At 36.9% G+C, this 21,045-nt stretch overlaps 3 protein-coding genes across 9 annotated transcripts; 2 read left to right on the top strand and 1 right to left on the bottom strand.

Moving 5' to 3' along the window:
• Positions 1-224: 224 nt before the first annotated feature.
• On the top strand, positions 225-9,007 carry EMB1427 (Spc97 / Spc98 family of spindle pole body (SBP) component). 5 transcript variants are annotated; one of them, XM_011085496.3, is made up of 16 exons: positions 225-857; positions 965-1,228; positions 1,340-1,437; positions 1,976-2,138; positions 2,230-2,340; positions 2,857-3,810; positions 3,898-4,050; positions 4,135-4,234; positions 4,318-4,412; positions 5,721-5,909; positions 6,009-6,065; positions 6,141-6,212; positions 6,336-6,434; positions 7,097-7,228; positions 7,340-7,545; positions 8,670-8,830. In XM_011085496.3, the coding sequence occupies exons 1-16, from the start codon at positions 750-752 to the stop codon at positions 8,692-8,694; spliced, it is 2,826 nt and encodes a 941-aa protein (XP_011083798.1). In that variant the 5' UTR covers positions 225-749; the 3' UTR covers positions 8,695-8,830. The 5 variants fall into 5 exon arrangements, with proteins under 5 accessions (XP_011083798.1, XP_011083796.1, XP_088738922.1 ...); XM_011085494.3 differs by having other exon boundaries at positions 228-857; positions 7,340-7,513; positions 8,670-9,007; XM_088882796.1 differs by having other exon boundaries at positions 228-857; positions 1,340-1,415; positions 2,011-2,138; positions 7,340-7,513; positions 8,670-9,007.
• A 2,141-nt stretch (positions 9,008-11,148) lies between these two features.
• Positions 11,149-18,513, top strand: CTC1 (conserved telomere maintenance component 1). Of its 2 annotated transcripts, XM_011085497.3 has the most exons (16): positions 11,150-12,371; positions 12,529-12,647; positions 12,732-12,806; positions 12,882-12,960; positions 13,063-13,125; positions 13,205-13,282; positions 13,425-13,625; positions 13,935-14,036; positions 14,156-14,425; positions 14,522-14,998; positions 15,084-15,707; positions 15,784-15,875; positions 16,520-16,724; positions 16,882-16,996; positions 17,512-17,843; positions 18,075-18,513. In XM_011085497.3, exons 1-16 carry the CDS (start codon positions 11,271-11,273, stop codon positions 18,237-18,239), a joined length of 4,098 nt encoding a protein of 1,365 aa, XP_011083799.1. In that variant the 5' UTR covers positions 11,150-11,270; the 3' UTR covers positions 18,240-18,513. The 2 variants fall into 2 exon arrangements, 1 of the variants encoding a protein (XP_011083799.1); XR_016066427.1 differs by lacking the exon at positions 18,075-18,513 and having other exon boundaries at positions 11,149-12,371; positions 16,882-17,258; positions 17,512-17,651.
• A 172-nt stretch (positions 18,514-18,685) lies between these two features.
• LOC105166224 (Thioredoxin superfamily protein) lies at positions 18,686-21,045 on the bottom strand. Of its 2 annotated transcripts, XM_020695478.2 has the most exons (3): positions 20,503-21,045; positions 20,316-20,395; positions 19,077-19,214 (listed from the first exon to the last, which is right to left on the bottom strand). In XM_020695478.2, exons 1-2 carry the CDS (start codon positions 20,938-20,940, stop codon positions 20,318-20,320), a joined length of 516 nt encoding a protein of 171 aa, XP_020551137.1. In that variant the 5' UTR covers positions 20,941-21,045; the 3' UTR covers positions 19,077-19,214; positions 20,316-20,317. The 2 variants fall into 2 exon arrangements, with proteins under 2 accessions (XP_011083800.1, XP_020551137.1); XM_011085498.3 differs by lacking the exon at positions 20,316-20,395 and having other exon boundaries at positions 18,686-19,214; positions 20,503-21,039.

The raw sequence follows: 21,045 nt of genomic DNA on the forward strand, positions 1-21,045 counted from the left end.
GTGTAAATAAAGAATATTTAAATTTAGTGCGAGTTCAACTTTGAAATTTTATTGCAGGAAAATGTCAGTTTATTTTTAGAGGGGTCAAACTGTAATTAATCATATCTTTTGTTAAAGTATTTGATGCGTTAGGCATTAATCAATGATACTTTTTTCAAATTAGATTTGCTCAAAGTAATTTAAATTAAATTAAAACATCTAAAATTCTATTTTAACATGGCAAGAACGTCACTAATTTTTTGGACCAATTTCAAAATTTGAAAAACTATTGCTAGAAATTGAGAGAGCACAGAAATAAAACTTCAAAAAGAATTCAATATGCCTCTTCTTCTTCTCAGTTGAGAACTCAGTAGTTCAGACCAGAGCTTTACTTCACTCTGCTGTTTCACAAGAAAGAAGGGAAAGAAGAAAAGATTTGTCCGGTGTTGTCAGTAATCCAGTGATATTCCATTTCTGAGATTTCCCTCCTTACTATATACGCCCCTGACATTTCTTGACTGCATTGGCCCAAAAGGGAAAGGGTTTAAAGCTCAGTTCCAATTTGCAAAAATTCGATATCCCACAGAATCTGGAAATGCTGGTGTTAATGCTTTACTCTCGGAACAAGTTTGATCCCAGAAGAAATGTTTTGAGATTGGTCGCTTAACATTCTTGGCCTGCAGTCGTAGTGTTTGACAAATTGCCTCAGCAATGTCTTTTTTCTCTTTCTGATATATTTCATGACTGTTAATTGAGCTCTTTGTTCAGAGATGGAAGTGGCGGAAAGTTTGATTCATAAAATTCATAGTTCCTTCACCGGTGGCGGTATACATTTTGCAACTCCAGTTTCATCTTTGAGGACAAATGAACTCGACCTGGTACATATATTTTGATTAATTATTGTTGAACTTGGTGGGTTTTTGTTACTTCTTATTTTCTTCTAATTGCGTGGTTTGAATTATTTTTCTTGTTTCTATTTTTTAAGGTCCGAGGAGTGTTGCAAATGTTGCAGGGTTTATCGAGTTCCCTATTTTATTGGGATGATAGGGTACAATGTTTTCACTTCAAAAACGGGATTTATGTGACTCATCTTTCGCAGACAAGTTTGTATCGCATACTCGATCAGTTTTCATATGCTGCAACATGTTTACAATTGGTTGATATTGTGGTGAACAAAATTGAAAAATCCAAGAGTTTGCCTCCACCTACTTTAAAAGCATTTGCTTGCTCCGTCAGTACATGGCTTAGAGTATGTCCATTGACATTTGCTAAAATTTTCTTTTTGCTATGATATCTGCTTTCCAGTTTCAAATGTTCGATTACAATTTTTTTAATTGTTTGTAATCTTTCGTTGTTACAGAGGATACGGGATGTTGCTTTGAAAGAAGAGGTCAAAGTAAATAGCTCAAATGGTAGTACCACCCCGTCTATCTTGGGTTTGTCAAGTTCTTTATCAAGGTTTGCCTGCTTTTACTAGGTTTTGGGCCTTTTGGGGTTCATTTTTTGTTTATTTTGCAAATTTGAATGGCGGTTGATACAAATTCGTATTTCTTTCTATCTTTTTCTTTCGCTGTTGGGGGGATTAATAAACTGACGCACGGTGCTGCATGTCTCATTATTTGTAAATTAGTATCATTAATAGTGTGTATTCAAATTATTAACCCCTCTGACCCATTCATACTTATAAGAACAGATCTATATGTCAAAATCCAGCAGCAAGACAATCTTCCTTGGTTTTGCTTTCCTGTTTTGATACTGAGAAGTATGAATTATTTATGTAGGAGCTGCCTAGCAATTTCAAATGGGAACTTTGGTGTCTTCAACATCTCTCTTCTGCCCACTTTATTCTAATCCTGCTCCAAGCTAACATGGCTTGAGTTTTTGTATATTACCTTTATTTTATCTACATCAGCATACTCTTTGAAGACCTTGACTAGGAGCTTGTTTACATATTTTTTGCTTCCTTCCATGGTTCCTAATTGTTTCTCTTATATAGGCTTTGCTCACAAGCTGAATATTTGTTTCAAATAGTGCATGGAGCCATCCCTCAATTATATTTTGAACGTGAGTCATATTTTCCTGCTGCGGATATTGCCGTTCACATTCTGAATCATCTTTATGTGAAGCTGAATGAAGTTTGTCTTGTGCAAGGGGGAGAGGTTGTCAAATATCTTTGCTACTGAGATATTGTACTCATCTGTGATATATCTTTGATCTTGATTATTAATCAGAATAATATGCTGATATCAGGAGGATGCATACCGAATGCTACTCTATATACTCGTGGGAAGCTTGCTGCCATATATTGAGATCCTTGATTGTTGGCTTTTCCAAGGAACTTTGGATGATCCTTTCGACGAGGTATTCCTTTTCATTTTTCCATTAAGATTAATTTGCGTTCGCTTGTATGGAGCATTTGTTAACCTGAACATGAGATTAGAGGATTTATTTATACTAACTGATCTAAGTAACTGCAATCATTCTTCTTGTGTTGTTCATATGTTTTAGGATGCAAGATTTCAATAAATATTTTGCATACAACTTCTCTAGGTTTCCAAGGTTTTACATTCTATCAGAACAAGGATTTCCCTGTAAGAAAAATCTCCAACTTCTGTTTTGCTAATTTTTGCCTATAGACATTCTATATTGTACTTGCTGTCCTATCTGGTTTCTAACTTTGATTAGTCACTGAAAGTAAGGGTCTCTAAATTTACCTGTGTTTACAATACTTGAAATCTCTTCATTCACTAATTAGTTTTGTAGATGAAGAATCGGATGTTGTACTCTGTTTTTGATGGATAGTTGTTGAGAGCTAATCCCTTCATTTTGTGTCATTTATTAAAGAGCAACTCCTATGTTCTTTGTGCCTTTCTGCAGATGTTTTTTGTTGCAAACAAGAAAATTGCAATAGATGAGGCTGAATTTTGGGAGAAAAGCTATCAGCTGAGATCAGCTATGCCTGAAAAATTAAATTTTGCAGATTTTGCCTCAGATTTTCTACCTTCAGCTAAAGAGAAAAAGGATGTGATTGGTAGAGTGTCCATATCTTTGTCTAGTTTTCCCGGAGGGAAAGAAGAAAATAAAAGAGACTTTCAAGTTTGTCCATTCTTCATCAAGGACATTGCTAAGGCAATCATTTCTGCTGGAAAATCATTGCAGCTGATCCGTCATGCTCCTATAACATCTCTTTCAGCAGATTCCACAGATGATGTTGGGAATGGGTATAGCATAGCTGGGTTAACCTTGTCGGAGGTCTTTTGCGTGTCACTAACTGCGCTTATTGGTCATGGTGATCACGTTGCTGAGTATTTGTGGAAAAATGACAAACATTCACTTGGATCCATCAAGGAATGTCAGGAGCAGGAGGAGATTGATGTAGCGGCTAACAAACAGCCAAAATTATTCTGGCAGAAGTTATTGGATGATACATTAGCCCAAAAGAGAGATAGCAGTTTTGTATCTTCCTTACGAGAAGGTGCAACTAATTACCATAATCTGAATGGAAGGAGAATTTATTTAGATGAAATAGACATAGTTCGCCAGACACATTGTCCCGAAAATCCAGCTATTAACGTTTGTCATGGAATTCTTCAGGAGAACAGAGAAGCTTGGAGCTCATTGAATATTTCTCAATCCTTTTATCTTCCCCCTTTAAATGATGAGTGGCTAAGGCAGGCTATATTCAGTGATAAATGTGCACATGGGTTAACAGTCAAGAACACAGATTATACATCTGGTTTTCATAGTGAATTGGAAAATTTGAGGTTCCGCGAAGATGCAAAAATGCTTGAAGTTTTGCTTCCCTTTCCAACCCTTCTTCCATCTTTCCAGGTATTGCATTCTGTCTTTGCTTGAATGAGAGTTGATCGTAACTATTCTTTTTGCTAGGATTTAGAACTTTGTTCAATTATCTGACAGGAGGACCTTCAGATGTCGGAGGTTTTACCCTTCCAAATTAATTGCACTCTTTCATCAAAAATTCTTAGCTGGATTCAAAATGTTGAGCCTAAAAGTACTCCACCTCCTGCAGTAATTCTTCAAGAATGCCTTATCTTCTACATTAAGAAGCAGGTTCATGATGAGCAATTGCTTATTGCACTTCCTTATAATTATATCAATGCGCAAAATGCTACAATTTTTGGATTCCATATGCAGGCTGATTATATTGGCAGGACTATGTTGTCAAAATTACTGAATGATTGGAGGTTGCTAGATGAGTTGGCAGTGTTGCGTGCTATATATTTGTTAGGATCAGGTATCCACGGTCCAGATTTTTGCATGTGATGTTCCCCGTATTTATTGAATCTCTCTTATTGGGCTGGATCTTGCCCTATGTAGGTGATCTTTTGCAGCACTTCTTGTCAGTGATCTTCAATAAGCTAGACAAAGAGGAATCCTTAGATGATGATTTTGAGTTGAACACAATATTGCAGGTCAGTTATTTCACTTAAACTGTCACTAAGGCTAGTATCTTTATAGCTTTTGATGGGGATCCTTGTTGTAACTGTCAAGTAGATTGTGTTTGCTCATAACCCACATTCACTGAAGAGTTAATACAATGTCTTTTCATATTGATTAACTCTTAGTTATTTCAATTATTGATCGCATTAAGTTCTAATTTATTGTCTCCTTTAAGCAAATTGCTGTAGCCTGAGCATTGCGGAAAATCTCCGTTTCTGATAGTTGCTTTCCTCTGGAAAAAATTGTCCTTATAATGGTTCTTTTTCTACTGAAACCAGCATAATGGTTTTTTTCTATTTGCATTGTCACAAAGCTGCTGGAGCTCGCTTTTTGCTTCTCTCATATTGCAGGATAATGAATTAACTGTATTCTTCATGAAAGTAGTATCGTTTTATGAACTGGTGACATTTTATTTTTACTTTTTCATGTTACTAGATGATTACTTAAATCAGCTCTGAAAAATTCTCATTCTTTCCTGAGCTTATCATCTACTTTTACTTGTGGAAAGAGTATCTTTTTCTTCATTTTTTTATATGTTAAAGTAAGTGTTCATTTTCCTTAGTTTCACAGTATTTTGTTGCATAGGTTAACTTAAAGTTTTAAAAATGCCTGTGATTTTATATATCTATCTATTATGGATGATATACTGATATGTAAATATTTTTTGTGAACTAAAATTTCCAATAATGTAATGATTGTTAACTTAATTCTCTGTCATGTTAATTATAGCATTTAGAAACCTCAAGTGGATAATTTCAGGAAATCAAAGGTAAGCTTAAATCCACCGTATTCATTTCACACTTCTTAATCACATTTTTCAATAATGCCAGTGATTTTATGTATCTACATTTTGTGGATGATATGCTGCTGTGTTAATATCTTTTGTGAATTAAAATTTCCAACAATATGATTATTGTTTAATTAATTCGCTGTCATGTTAATTATAGCATTTAGAAACCTCAATAGATAATTTCAGGAAATGAATATGATGTCTGCATATACTAAATTCAACAAGATGGTCATTGAGAAAGTAATTCTCTGTCACGTAAAGCACAGCATTTACAAGGGCTCAAGTAGATAATTTTTACATGAATAAGATCTCTCCACCAAATTTGGAAAGTGTATTTGTATAGAAATACTGAAAAGCTCCTTCAAATTTATTTTTGAATGAAATGGCAATTTATAAATTTTGATACTCCTTTCTTTTAAAATATATTTATTTCATCCTTCTCGGGATATCAGCCTGGAGTGTATTAACCCCAGACTTTGGTTTGCTTCAGGAGTCAATCAGGAATTCTGCTGATAATGTGCTGCTAAGTACACCCGACTCGTTAGTTGTATCAGTAGCCAAAAATCTAGGTTTCAATGAAGATGAACAATACAGTCCATCTATTTCTGTCTCAACTCCTCGCAAAGGAAGAGGACAGAGCTCTATGGATGTCCTTGACTCTCTGACGTTCACATATAAGGCATGCAGTTAGGACTATTTTGCTCTTTCATTCAGCCTTTTTGTTTAGTTGGAAACTATAATTTGAACTGGATTTCATATTTGTATCTAATGCAAATAGGTCTCTTGGCCACTTGAACTTATTGCCAACCTGGAAGCAATGAAGAAATATAATCAGGTAGCATTTTGATGTTCGTTATTTGAATGGCACATCTTGTTTTATACTTGATGATTCTATCTGTATTTTATCTAGGTGATGAGTTTCTTATTAAAGGTCAAACGTGCAAAATTTGTGCTTGATAAGGCTCGGAGGTGGATGTGGAAGGTACTTTGTGTTTGCATCAGCCTGTATTTTGTTTCAAATTGGGATGCAGACTTGCAGTTCTGGAATTTATTGATTCCGTGAGCATAGCCACATATCTTATGCCAACTGTGTTGCATATTTCAGGGTAGAGGCACTATAACAATGAAACAGAAACGCCACTGGTTGCTGGAGCAAAAACTGCTTCATTTTGTGGATGCCTTTCACCAATATGTCATGGATAGGGTAATGTGAATTCTTACTTATTTCTTAAACATGGATAATTTTAATTTGAGTTTCTTCGTGCACTTCTATTATTATGGATTGCATAATGAGGATGTGTATGAACAATAAAGTTTGTATTCCAGCTTCTTTTTCTAGAGTTTGAGATGGATGATAAGTTTTTGGAGAGTTGAGGCACATGTCCGTAGAATACTAGAATGGAATTGGTATCTGTGTCCTTTGAAGTCATGAGAGTAAAACCTGAAATTTAGATTGGAGAAGATGATACTGGTTCCTTCTAGCAGTTCTTGTTCTATTACTTTCTTCAAGTCTTTTAGCTTGGTTAGGACTCATTTGAAGCTTCCTTGTGCTCTAGACTATCTGGTTTGAGTTTCATTAGGATTAATTAATAGCTCATTGTATTTTGAATATGCTCTAACTTGTGAGGGTCACTGGTTTGCTTATGGTTATAAAAGGTTGAGGCTGTTAGGCTCATGGATTCTTTACTTTTTTCTTTATAATGCATGGACTCTTTCATTGACTTTTGTTTCGAGTGTAATTTCTTCTCATATCATGGTACATTATTAAACTTTGCCCTTGTGTCTAACAATAGTAGACTAATAAGATCTGTCGAGTAGATACTTCTGCTCCTTGCAGATTATGACCCACCTGGATATGATGAACAGGTTTATCATAATGCATGGCGTGAACTTTGTGAGGGTGTTGCGGCAGCTGGAACTCTGGATGAAGCAATTGAAGTACATGAAGCCTACTTGTTGTCAATTCAGCGACAATGTTTTGTGGTTCCAGACAAGCTGGTCTCTTCCATGTCCCTTTGCTCTTCTAGTACTTGCTATTACCCATGCAAACTTTTACTGGACAAACCTGGAAATTGTGAGTGGTTTATTGACAGTTCCTTTAACTTACAGTGGGGTTTGATCGCTAGCCGCATAAATAGTATCCTTGGGCTAGCTCTGGACTTCTATTCCATACAACAGACCCTAAGCAGCGGTGGAGCAATTTCTGCAGTCAAAGCAAGATGTGGGAAGGAAGTGGAGCGAATAGAGAAACAATTTGATGACTGCATGGCATTTCTTCTCAGGGTATTCTTTTGTCACGATTCTCTTGAACTAAGGCAATTTCTATTTATTTCCCTTCTACAGTACTCAACCCCACTTCCTTATAGCAGTTTTACAACCTTCTTTAAAGAGACTATGCTTGCAATTCATTTTCACCAGGATTTTGTGGAAATGTTTTCTGAATTTTTTTTGAGAAGGTTCCCTCTGTGAATATGTAAAATGAAAAAATGTGTTTGGATGGATGAGCCGAAAAGACTGATCATATGAGTTGATAGGTTAACATTTCATTTTGTCATTTTGAGAATCATGTTGGTTTACGTGTTTCTTAATATGTAAAATAATGAGTGTCTTCTGAAAAAGAGGGGTGGGATTTTGGAACATAGGGGTTTTTGAAAATAGGTTGCTTTTAGAAAATATTTCCTGAAAAATGGAAGTATGCTGTGAAGATAAATCCTGATATATTTCTTATTTCCTATTTTCAGCCATATTGGTTTCCCAAAAAGTTGACTGAGGCTTCTCTCGTGTTCATTTAACATGAGTGCACAATGCCTTATCCACCTGAACTTCAGTGCGCCACTGTGCTAATAATGCTTGGATTAAGCATTTGTTCCTGGTTCTAAAATGGCCGTCCTTGTTTGCCTTTTTGGATTAGATAGCAATGATAATTTTGAATAACCTACTGCAGTAAGTCAAAAGAATCCACATTTTCTAAGGTTAACTTGGATTCAAGGAATTGAAATCATGGATTTGAAATCCTTAATAACAAATCCCTTGAATTTGTTTGGATAATTTTAAATTTAAAAGATTTCAAGTCATTCTATTCTAATTTCGAACTATGTTTTGTTGAATGTTGATGATTTCAAATTCTTTTCAAATTGAGTCATTTGAAATTCCTTCTCCAAATCCTTCCATAAAATCCAAAGGCATTAATCCAAATGCACCCTAGTATTGATTCTAATAAAATCTTTTGCTTCTCCCCCTACATCCCTACAAATATCAAGACTGAACCGTTTTATGTCCTTTTTCTTTTCCCGGTGCAGTCAGCTAAAGTTATCTCAAAGCAAACAAAATGTTAACTAGGAGATGTTTCATTCCCATCCACTAGCATAGACAAAAACAAGCATTAGTGTGCATTCACAGAATGGGGTTTTGCTTATCTTTGTTATATTTGGCATTGCAGATTCTATCTGTCAAGCTCAATGTAGGGCAATTTCCTCACTTGGCAGCCCTTGTTACTCGAATCAACTACAACTGTTTCTACATGTCCGATGGTGGAGTCTTGGCAACCGCTCCTGGTCCTGGTGGCTTGCGTCCAGCATAATTAACTCTATCCCAATGTGAGTGAATATATTCATTTATCAACAAATGCTGCTTTCTTGGATGTTGTTGGTATGTGTAAAATTCCTTGTTTTACTGGAAACATGTACAAGACTTGATCTTCCATCTGAAAATGATTATTGTTGCTGGAGCTTTCAACTCTCAGCATGTGATATATATAAAAGTTTGACTTTGCTGTAATCTATCAGTCTTGTACAGCAAAATACGTTGTACATACCAATATATTAGATGCATATCGAATATATACTTCATTCTTTATGATTCAGTTATGTAGGGGTGCTTTACAGAGCTGTAATAGATAACTCATCCAGTTAGCTGCAAGCAGATAGCTGACCATATAGGGTGCACCATTTGTTAAATTCTAAGTTCCAACACAGATTAAATGCGGAGAGAATTGCATTTTTCACTTTTTCTTCTAGCAGCAGCATGTATATGACAGTTCCTCCTGCACAGTTCATCGCTATTTATCTGTTTAAGACTCTTCGGCTTACTTGTTCACAAGGTGTTTGCTGTCTGCATTTCATATTCCATCATTCTTAGCACTGAAACGTATATCTATGTACCATAGAGAGTAGAATCACTTCAGTAGCCTTTTGTTTTTCATGGAGAGAACAGAAATGGAAAGCGGAAGCGACTAGCCTTACAGTTCTCTTTGGGTGTGACTATAGAAATCTGCTGCTGCTGGAATATGTAGGCTTGAACTACTGATATTGCTTAAAGCACGGGGATTGTCAATTGTATAGGGTATGAGGACCGAATGATGTTAGTTAAAACTCTTTTCCTTGACTTTGAGCTCACTTGAAGAGGATTAACCGTTTAGGACTGGTCATGTTATGCTATTCTTTTTTTTTCTTCAATTTTTTCCAGTCCTAAACATGAATAATCCCTATAGGTTATATACAAATATGGATTATTTTTTTCAAAAAAATAGATAGGCACATATTGTTCTAGATTTGCCCCGTCCCAAGTACACCTAATGTATATTTTCAGTTAGATTTGATGCGAATTTATTGGAGTAACTAATCTGAAATCAATTGAAAAGACAAAGATGATTTGAAAAGTTAGAAACGAAAATATGCCATAATCCCTATAATCCTTACTACTTCCACGACTTACCTTTCAATATCTTTTTTGACCTTAGATTGGTTAATTACAATGATCTTCATCCAAGTTTTTCATTCTACACCCAATTTCTTTTCCCCAAACACTTGAGTAACAATCGGAAGAGATTTGCTACATTTATCTTTAATAGATTATAAAATTACATTAGCAACAACAACAATAATAATATGGGTAAATTATATTTTGTAGACGTGTAGGATAGTCCAACCCACTTAGAGCCCAACAAACGGGGAGTTGACCCCAACGACAGTCCCGCCTCACTTGAGAGTTAATGAGCGGATAAATATCGATCGCCAAAGGCTTTTGATCACATTGCGACAAGGGAGGAAAGAAATGGATCCATCCTCCACCGTTAACAACCCAACCGAGAAGGTCGGAGCCCTACTTGCCGCCGGACAATTTCAATTTGCCTTATCATTGACTTTGGTCTGCGTATAAGAAGCAAGCTTCAACACATTAATTGCTACTTTGGATTACACACTCAAACATATTTTATCAATTTCTATCGCTTTATTTTATAATTTTTACTCGTAATTTGCTAATTTGAATGTTGGAGGCTAACCTCCTTTTTGTAGGTTTCAGTCCATGAAGCTTGCAAAATGCCAAAAAACTACATTCAAATTATAAATTCAAGTTTTTTTGCTCGTATTAATCATAATTAGATGTTATACAACTTTTATAAACTATGTGTCCCTTGTCCAATTTTCACATTGTTTGCCAACATAATTCTTTTAGCGAGGAAGTAATTAATTTTATCTATTGAACCAACAAAGCATCAATGGATTGAACACATCATATAATACGAGCATATGTGGGACACTTACATGTGTTATAAAGAATAAGAAGATAATAAAATAATGAGAGAAAAAAAGAAGGTGTGGAAGTTGAGAAAAGAGAAAATTGAAAGTTAAGAAGATCGAGGAAAATGAAAAGTTGAAGGAAGAAAAAGGAAATTTAATTAAATATTTTAAAAAATATTGACGTAAGAAAATTAAATGAGATACCAAAAGGATGCTCTGTATATATATATAGTAAAGATATTATACGACTGCTACTTAATGGAAAATCAGATGAACGTAAGGTTAGTGATGGGGGCTGAAATGTATATAATTGGTGAGTTTGGGGCCATTTGTTATATTATCCCTAGTTATGGGGCAACTCGTAATTTTGCCCAATTACATATTTCGTCCGAGTACTTCTGCCTTCCCGCCCAGTCCCTTTTGTTAGCTTGCTCTGCACACTGCACTCTCTCTCTCTCTCTCTCTCACCGCAGGCACACACTGAAACACTAGCTCCCTATCCAGTGCGATACACATGTGTAATGGAGGAAGAAGGAACTGTTATCCTCACTATCTCCCACCTCATTCAGCGTGCTTGTCCCATTACCGCCGCCTCATATAGCGTACCTAGAAGTCCGATTTCTACCTCAAAGCCCCACAAGAATCCCGGTGGAAACTACCGCCACGAAGAGTCTTTTCGTACCTGTGAAAACCCTACTCTTCAGACCCTTAAACCCTTGAATTACCCAACATTCCTTGTTGGAACTCTTGCCCTGCCTTCTTTCGCTAACTGCAATTCACCGATTAAATGCAGTTGCTTCCAGTTTTCTGATGATTCCGCTACCATTTGTTGTGACATTTTGGATTTTGACCCGAAAATGATTGGTCAGAAGATTCGAATTCTGACTTGGAATTTTATTCCTTTAACATGTGGGAATGGGGGCGAAAAAGATGGTTTCTTGGAGATCATTAGCTGGGAAGTTTTCCAAGCTTGTAGTGGCGATGTTTGTTCTTTTTCGGATTCCAGTTCCTTTTGTTTGAGTTTAGGTGTGTGTGACGTTAAAAATAAATCCAAAACCAGTTCTTTGATTTTTGGTATAGTAGAATCGATAAGCCCTGTATTTGTTGTTCCTTGTGTGAGTGGTGAAAGTGGTTCGCGTAATATTAGTGGGTTTCTTGTAGATGTTCTTGTTTGTCAATGTAAATTCTGCGTTTCAAAATTTCTGGCATCGGAACTGAGAGATTTGACCGAGGAAAAAGTTAAAGACCATAGTTTTGAAAAAAGGGCGATTGTGTACTTTTCTGGATTGACATCGTCGTGGCATCCTGTCGTCTCAAGATTCATCAGTAACGTAATTTGGCTGACAGGGTTGAAGCAAAAGTTGGTTTTTATTACAAACGAAGAGTCAAAGTTGATGTATGTCACAACAGATGAAGCATCATTACATGTTACTAAGTTCTTCAAGGAACAAGGATTAAGTCGCAATACCAACATAAAAGGGAGAGGTGAAATTGGTAGCTACACTGGTGTCATTACTGCTATTTACATGCAGGGGATGGTAGTCGAGCTGGATCAAGACGTGATACTATTATTAACCGATCAGCATCTCATCGTGCCTCATTGTGTCAGAGTTGGTGCAATTGTATGTGTTATTAGCCACTTTTTGCTATTCCGTAAAATTTCACATAGAGATTATTTCTATATTTACTTGATGAAGGTTGGAGATTTACAAGTTCATGGCAACTTAGAAATCTACTGCATTCTCCTTTTTGACATATTCTAATGTATGGTACTCTTAGGTGACTCTGGAAAACGTTCATTTTGTTGATCCAAAATTCCCTTGGGCAGAAATGTTGATACTTGGTGCTTGCTGTAGAACTAGTATGTATGTGGAGTCATTCTCCCCATTGGAGACAAGGTTAATGCTTCTATCCAGGTTTTCAGGACTACTGAAATTGAATCCATTTGTATCACGTACTTATTTGTGATTGGATATATGCAGGGGTCATTTGAAATCACACTCCCAGACGCTTCTTCAGAAGTTCATTAATTCATTGCCTTTTGCAGCCAGATTATGGTACTAAATACATGGACAATTCATTCACTTCTAATTGTTTCTGGTTGTCTCATCTAAGCCATTCTTGTGCTCCAGGGCGTTACTTGTCGTCTCATGTTTTAGGAAAAAGTTTGCTGGGATTTTACCCGAGAAAGTGATCTTGGGATCAAAACATGTAATATACGTGGTTACATTATTCAATTCCGTTGAACTATTTCATAAATGCATCTGCTTTTCCTACATAATAGTTATTCTGAGTTGATTTCAACAATCCCAGAAGGAAGGACTGGCTCAAGAGTATGCTAGTTCGCATTTGCCACCATCGGCTTTTCAGTTTCGGGTAAACTTTGAGTTGGTTAAAGTGACATTGGACTTTCCAATTTGGTCACCACCTTCACTTGTGAATACCTGTTTGGCAGCATGGAGTCCTGGTGGAATTCTGCAGACATGATTCTTGTTCTGTTGGCAAGGAAGAACACTATTTTCACTTGAGATTAGTGAGTCTATAGTGGGAGTTATTTTCTGAGTTAATCTCCTGAATTGTATATTTGACCTTATCCACATCAAAATCCAGTGATGTGTTGGCTTGTTGAAGCTCTCTAGATGAGCAATGTTTAATTGATGTTTGTCTGACTTCAGGTGCTACCTATTGCTAATTTAATTAGCTATTGTGAGATTTCATGGAAGAAAATTCTTGTCAACCGAGAGAACTTTTCTGATTTTGTGGGTGACATAAATCAGAAAAAGCCTCTATCCTGTGGAGGGAGATCTTATGTGCAATCAATCAGAAGAGTCTTGCGCACTGAGGAAATTGGTATTCTTGTACTGGGAACTCTGAAGGTCTCAACAAATTGCACTCTTCTTGAAATCACCTCATTCATTTTCTATTTTGGATGCAATTTTCATGAACTGCACATGCGTGCCATTTGGTTAATTTCATAGAGCAGATGAACCTGATGTATATGTAGAAACAATAGACTATTCAATGGAGGTTTTGCTTCTTAGTTCTAGTTCAGCAATAATGAAATGAACAGAAGCACATCCAATCTCTGCTTAAGTATTGGTCAGCACAAATAGATATATTAGTTCACCTTTACATCACTTGAAACACCAATAGTTTACTCTTTAACTTGGCTTTGGTGCACCCAGACTTCTATATATTCTGGAAGACTGCAACTTGTTGACGCAACTGGTGGTGTTGATATCATGCTTGACCTTCCAGCAACTTGGAACTTTGACAAGATTTTTGAGGTGGTCCTGTTGTTGAACTTGTTTATATATATTATTCAGGTCCTTTAAATGATAGAATTGTGAGGTATTATTATGCATTTATTTCCTTCCATATGATACTGTATGTTCCCTTTTTCCAGGCAAAGGACTTTACATTAATTATGGAAGGCGTACCCCCGGATCTGGTTGACTCGGATTCGACCATATGTCAGCCTTTATCTTGCCAAAGTATCTTTAGTACTGCTCAACCATTAAGAACAATGAAGATATCGATTTATCTTTACCACTGTTCAACTGATGATTCTAGAAGTCATTCTCTTTTCTTCGATGGGAAAGGAGATTTGCTGGAGCTTGACAGAGGAAAATTTCACTTGCTTATGTTAACACATAAATATCCCATTCAGCAAAGGGTAAGTGGTAATGCAACCATAGGTGATGACTTAAAGTGGGAAGGGTATATGTCATACTTTCTCCAACCTTTTACTTCACTCATTTCATTGTTTCAGTTTCAAGGAGATCGAGCAAAGAGGTCCAACATGTTTGCTCAGGCCATAGTGTTGCATTGGGATTTGCTTGTTGCTGGGAAAGACAAAGATGCAGTTAGAAATATGGTTTCTGCAGGCCATTGGAAGGATCTCCTGGAAAATTTTACCAGACAAGAGAACCATCTTACTCATAAGAGATGTAAAACTGAGCAAGCTTTGGTTGAGGTTTCCAATTGTGGTTTGAATGATTCAGGAGATGTATTAAATTGTCAGTTCAGTGGTTCCTGTTGTGCAGACAGAAACTTGTATACAGGACAGACATGTATTTCAAATCAACTGTTAGAACTGCCATGTTTGGTTGCCAGTAAAGGTGTAAATAGTCATTGCTTGGCTACGCTGTGTTGCACCATTGAACAAGCTAAGATTGTTTCTGGCTGTGTACTGCCAAGGAGGAAGGTATTGCTGGAATTCAGTCCTGACAGCTTTTGCATGTATGAGGTATATATTGTTGATTTTGGTATCTATAAACAGAATTTTTGTATTTTTTTTATTAACGATGTATGAAGATCTGACAAAAATGCAGGTATTGAGAATTGGTCGTTGTTATCTAGTTCAGCATAAGGAGGAAGATATTCTATGCTACCCAGTCGGTCGGCTTAAAGTATTCATTACTTCTAGTACCAAGCTTTGGTGTCTTACATTCTCATCTATGGAGAGTCTCCAAGGTTCTGATGTCTCTGATGGGTTGCAATATTGCAATATTCCCACTAACAGTGATGGGAAAATATCCAAAGGATACCGACAACTTGAAATTCCGTGTCTGACTGGCAATGCTATAGACAACGAGATTTATACAGACGTTAGTGTATTTGTTCCTTCCAGTGCTCTAAATTTACTGGAGACTGTTATTGGAAAACTGGATGGTGGTTCTCTTGAGTCCAAAGATTCTTTTGAGGAAGAATCAGACATCCATGACCTTGGTGGGTCCATGGTCAATGCATCCACTCAGTCTTCAGGAAATCCATGGGCTGATTACACTTTGCCCGAAGGGAACCTCATAACTTTGCGTGGGCTTGTAGTGGCTCTTCATGATTGTAGTTGTGAGGCATTTCCTGCACAACCAATGCCCATACCTGGTGAAAGCTATCTGCCGTTTCTCCGAGGAACTGGTGGTGTCTGTGTCCATGTTTTGGTGGACAATAAAATAGTATTTCCTGGACCAACCTGCTTAGCTTAATATTTGCAAAGTTTTCATCGTCTTAATTCATAATTCTTTGATTCAGGTCAGAGTATTCTGTGATCTAAATAAACAAACTTACCCTGTTGGATTAGTAGGAGATGTCTGTGCAACCTTTCACCGAGTCCTTGTACTTACGTAAGTAATCATCAATTATGCATTTAGCATTAATTTTGTTCAATGAGTCCTTCCATGTTTTTTCTTTGTTTTTGTTTTTATTTTTCTAGTTTAGTATATATATATATATATATATATATTTTTTTTTTCTAGTTTTCGGCTCACTTTTTTTTTATAAATATTTTAATAAATATGGTTGACCTGAAAGGCATGGGCTTCATGGCTTAAAGGGTCATGTGCGGACCATATTGCAGAATAATCTGTTTCAAGGTGTTGTTCTGTATTTTCTTGATGGTATCATATTCCTGTAGATGGATTAATTCGAAATCAAATTTGCAAAATATTAGTACAGTAGTCATGTAATTCGATCTAATTCTTTGTTATAGAACAACATCACTGTAAGCAAAATATTTCTTTTTAGTTTTGATTTCTGGGAAGTTTTTGATGATGATAATATGGTGCCGGTTTATTTGCTTGCATTTCTTGTCGCTAGTTAATCACCATTCTGTGTTTATCATGTACCAGTAGCTAACTAATAGCGGCATTACACACAAGTCCCACTGCATAGAATTCCTGCTCAGTTTTGCTTTGTAAATTCTACATAATGCATGAGAGGTTGAAGAACATGTTTAATGGAATTGTATAAAAAATGTTTCCATTTGCAGCCAGCAGAAGAAGTATATGATGACGCCTGTATCTTTCATCACGATTGACGATACGAGCTTGATAAATGGACATACTGATGAATTCAATTATGCGCATGAAACTGTAGTAAAACTGAGCAATACTTCACAGAGCACTGTTCCTCCGGTCCTAATATCTGATGCGTTGCAATTATCAGACCTTAAACCGATGCAATTTCGCTGCAGGGTAATTTATGCTAAGTCTCTAGAGTTCTTGCCCAACATGTTGGTTGGAGTTCTTTTTTTCATCCTGTTCCTTGTTCATTTCTCTTGCAAATCACTTTTCAGTCTTTGATTATTAACTTTTTCCTTGTCCTTCATCTACTATTTGTTTCATGAGACAGGTCGTTGCTCTTTATATACTTGTCGTGCAGAAGGCTAAAGCAACTGCAGTTTCTCGATCATGCGGATGCTCCATACTATCTGGTGTTGAGATCCCACTTGCTGGTTTTATCATGGGTACTTGTTCTGTCAGTTCCGCATGGTAGTCAGAGTAAAAAGGTCACGAGTGAAAGTTCAAGCACATTCTCTAGAGCTCTAGCCTCCTATGCAGCTGAGATTAGAAGTTATTGCACCTGTTTGGTGGAAATTTAAGTTGGAACTTTTTAAGTTTTGACCAGTTTTATTATTTGGAGAAAGGGAAATAAATATGAAACTTCCGGCTGTGAATCTACTTGAGCCTGTTAACAATCCAATTCCTACTTCAGCAAGGGACCATAAAGTATTTCATTTAAGGACTATTTATTTACTGATTTTCAGTCTTGAAATCGTCCCTTTATTTTCTGAAAGAGTGTGTTGCAATAAAGTTTTGTGTAAAACCTTTTCAATACATCATTTTCATCATAAATTATGATGTTTCTCCATTTTCCTTTGAATTTTTATGAATTTGTGTATTATTTCACTGCCGCACACCAAGATGTCTACTGTCCATTTTTCTTGCTCAATGCTTCTTTCTCTGTTTCAATGTGCTCTAGATGATGGATCGTCCTCCTGCTGTTGTTGGGCCGACTCTGAGAGAGCTGCAGCCTTGTTGGGGTTAGAATCTGAAGAAATTTTACTAGAAGAATCTGCAGAAACTTCTGGGAGATCTAAGGCTGGTAAAGGGCAGCAATACAACTCCACTGTTAGCCACCTAGACAAAATCTTAGAGCAGCACGGCAGAGTTGTGGCAAAAAATTATGGATCCATGTTTGATTCTTCATTCCAAGATCTTGCACTCTCGGTTGGCTCGGGAAGATCAATTAGCAGTTCGGAACAAGATTTGCTTAGAAGCTTGACTACCAAAGCTTTTCTCAGCGCATCTTGGGTAAGCTAAGATATCAACTTGATACCCTTCCTCTCCTGGCATAGAAAGGTTATCTTGTGATACAAGGTCAATCTAATTACCATTGAGGCATATTTTTGTATGCTGGCATTCGTGGCAATGTTCCCATTTTCAAACATGTACCTGGCATAACTGTCACTTTAAATAACCAGTTGGCCTTTCTTTCTTCTCCTCTTCAAGCAGTGACGGACAAATTCTGTTACTCTTTTTCAGACTATTGTTGGTAGCCTCATGCATCCAGAAGCCAGTAGGTGGTTGGAACAGCAATTGACTGAGCTGGATATGGCAGTCCCATCATTGCCGAATGTATGGGCTGCAAGTGTTAATCGTACAGATGTGCTTGCTGAAGCTAGGAACACTATTCAGTGGCTCATGTAATTGCAGCTAATATCTAAGTTCGTGTAAATTTATGATTGACAAGGTCCAATGATGTGTTGTTGTGTGTATATCTTTAATATACATTGGATACACTGGAAATACAGATTTATGTCGTTAATGCCTGTTAAAGAGGCACTTTATACAAGCCTTGTATATTCATAGACTTCTGGGCACCAAGACTCATCGGTTGGAAGCTGTTCTGCCTTTCAACTGTCTGAGCCCTTGAGAAATGTCCGAGAGTTTGTTCTAAATAAAGCTGTCAGTTATGAAGGTTCCTGATTTGTATTATAAATCTACGACATGGTAATCACAAAATGTGTACAATTACACTAGTACTAATTATGCGTGTTTTAGCAAAACTAGGTATGCATTAGAATTTTGATAATCTGATACAGCTCATTATGAATATTTGGCATGTTAATACATGTAAAAACAAAGGCACATAATTCAGATCACTGTTGAGGTCATATCATTAACTTGCAATTCTTACAGCAGAGCTCTGATTTCTGTACACCGAAAACAAAGAGTGTCAACAGCTTATATTCCCTGCAAGATCCCAAGAAGATAACGAATATCTATTCGACATTCTAACATATCATAGTCTAACCAAACAAAGGTGAAAGTATAAACAATGTAGCAGAATACCAATTTCAGGAATCAAACAACTGCAGAATAGCAGCTTGGAGTTGTTAACAGTGAGCTCTAGATGTAACTTCATAGCCAGTCGATCATAAATGGTCTGCTGCTGTCCAAAGCATGATCTTATACCCATTGAAATTGTTGCTATGTTCCACGTTCATCCGCTACAAAGTGGAGTATTTTCTAATCACTCTGAGGGCGTTTCATTTTGAGAAGATGGGAAATGCCTGCTATTACATGGAGTCTACTGTTTGGGACGCCGGTTTTTGCAAGTGCCCTCCCATATTTATCCATTAGGACAAAGCATGGGACATACTTAATGTCGTAGTGGAGGAGCTGCACGAACAAAATTAAGAATAGCACCATCATAACGTACACAAACATGGAAATCGGAAAAGGAGGGTAGGTTTATGTCCTGGAACAGGAGGATGATTAGGAGATAAAAATGAAGTGATTATATGATGCAAAATAGATTAGCACCCAAAATTTATTTTCTGCTAATTCAACAACGAAAAACGGCATCAAGCTTTACTATAATTTCCATGAACCTTTGCTAGAAGACAAGATCACATATCTGCAAAGACTAAAGAACTCAGGTAAGACAAAGCATCGCGGAACAATTATCAATTACTGTCCTAGACGAATTTTTTTGCATCTATGATTCAGCCCAGCCGCTGGGAACTGAAGTGCGATGGTCCCTCATGCGATGGCATTTTCTTCCCGAGAGGCCAACCATCAGGCTTAGAATAGCTGAAATCCTATTTGAAAATTTAGAGCTCAAGTACAATGATGTTCCTATAGAGCCTTAATTTCCTTTTTGACGAATGAGACTTTGGCTTTTACTAGTAGCAATTAAGACTAGTTTTCCTGTTCAGCATTAACAGTGGATCTTTAGATAATCTCGGTGAAACCATTTTCATTCCTCGGGGGGATGTTGTGGATCATCAGGAACATGAATCACCAAAACTTTTCTTCCGAAGGCATCTCAGTTGCAGAGTTTGATTATTATCATCTGACAGCACATTGCTCCCTCAGATTTAGAATGGAGATCAACTATTTTTAATGGTCAGAATGGATATCAAATGACAGTCATAGGTTGCAAACCACTAACACTGAATAAAAGTAAAAATCATGGCTGATCACGAAATCGATGATCAACAGCCATTAGGATTACACACAAGATGCCGCTATGAACAGTTCAAGCAGGTCTGACCAGGTCTAGCAAAACGTTGACATCCTTTCGAACTTTAGATAGTTGCTGCACAATCAAAGGCAAATAAGCATACCAAAAGGCACAAATTTCCTTTCAAACTTTAGATAGTTGCTGCTCGATCAACGGCAAATAAGCGTACCAAAATGCACAATCTCAATAGTTATCCTAAGCATATGAATACGAATTAGACATACAACTTGAATGCCACTCGGCAGGATACTAACCTTTAACATTTAACCAAAATAATTTCCACATGAAAGTGATAAAACAACAGCCCTGATAAAATGGTCATAGCATGATTCACCTAATAGCAAATGTGAAAATAGCCAAGAGTCTCAAATCAAAACACTATAGGAGAACAAAAACACTGTATTTTTCTTTTAGCAAAAATCAAGATTCTTGAAAAGTTACCTCAGGCAACCACTTATCATTCTCAGCATCAGCCATAACAATGTTAAGCCAATCAGAGTTCCTATTCTCAACCTCCATCACAAAACTAAGCAAAGAATTGCAAAGTCTACACTTTGGTGAGTAAAACTCAAGAACCGTAGCCTCTTTCCCACTCGCTAAAGCAGCAGCAAATGCCCTCTGCTCTGCCTCTCCTTGCTCTTCAGGGCTCAAAATCTTTCTCTTCTGGTTAAATTGAAAAGGGCTGTTGTGGGACTTCGTTGTCACTGCAGAATTGATGAAATTGAAGGCTACAGCGCCAAGATTCTTGAATGGCTTGAAGAGCCAAGGAGTATCCAGTGTACAGGGACTATTCTTGAGATTATGGGTATCGTTTTGATTTTGATGATGATCCCATGGCCATTTTAAGCAGAAAAGAGGATGTTTTGGGGCTGAATTCATCTTCCTTCTTCTTTTGGGTTCTGGAATCGTAGAGTAGAGGATTTCTTTCGGCCTGGGGAGAAGTGGGGTGATTGTTTAATTTGAACTAAGTTTTGGGGGCATCAT

Source organism: Sesamum indicum, linkage group LG7 (genome assembly GCF_026168435.1).
Source record: "Sesamum indicum cultivar Baizhima isolate 11 linkage group LG7, ASM2616843v1, whole genome shotgun sequence".
NCBI lineage: Eukaryota > Viridiplantae > Streptophyta > Magnoliopsida > Lamiales > Pedaliaceae > Sesamum > Sesamum indicum.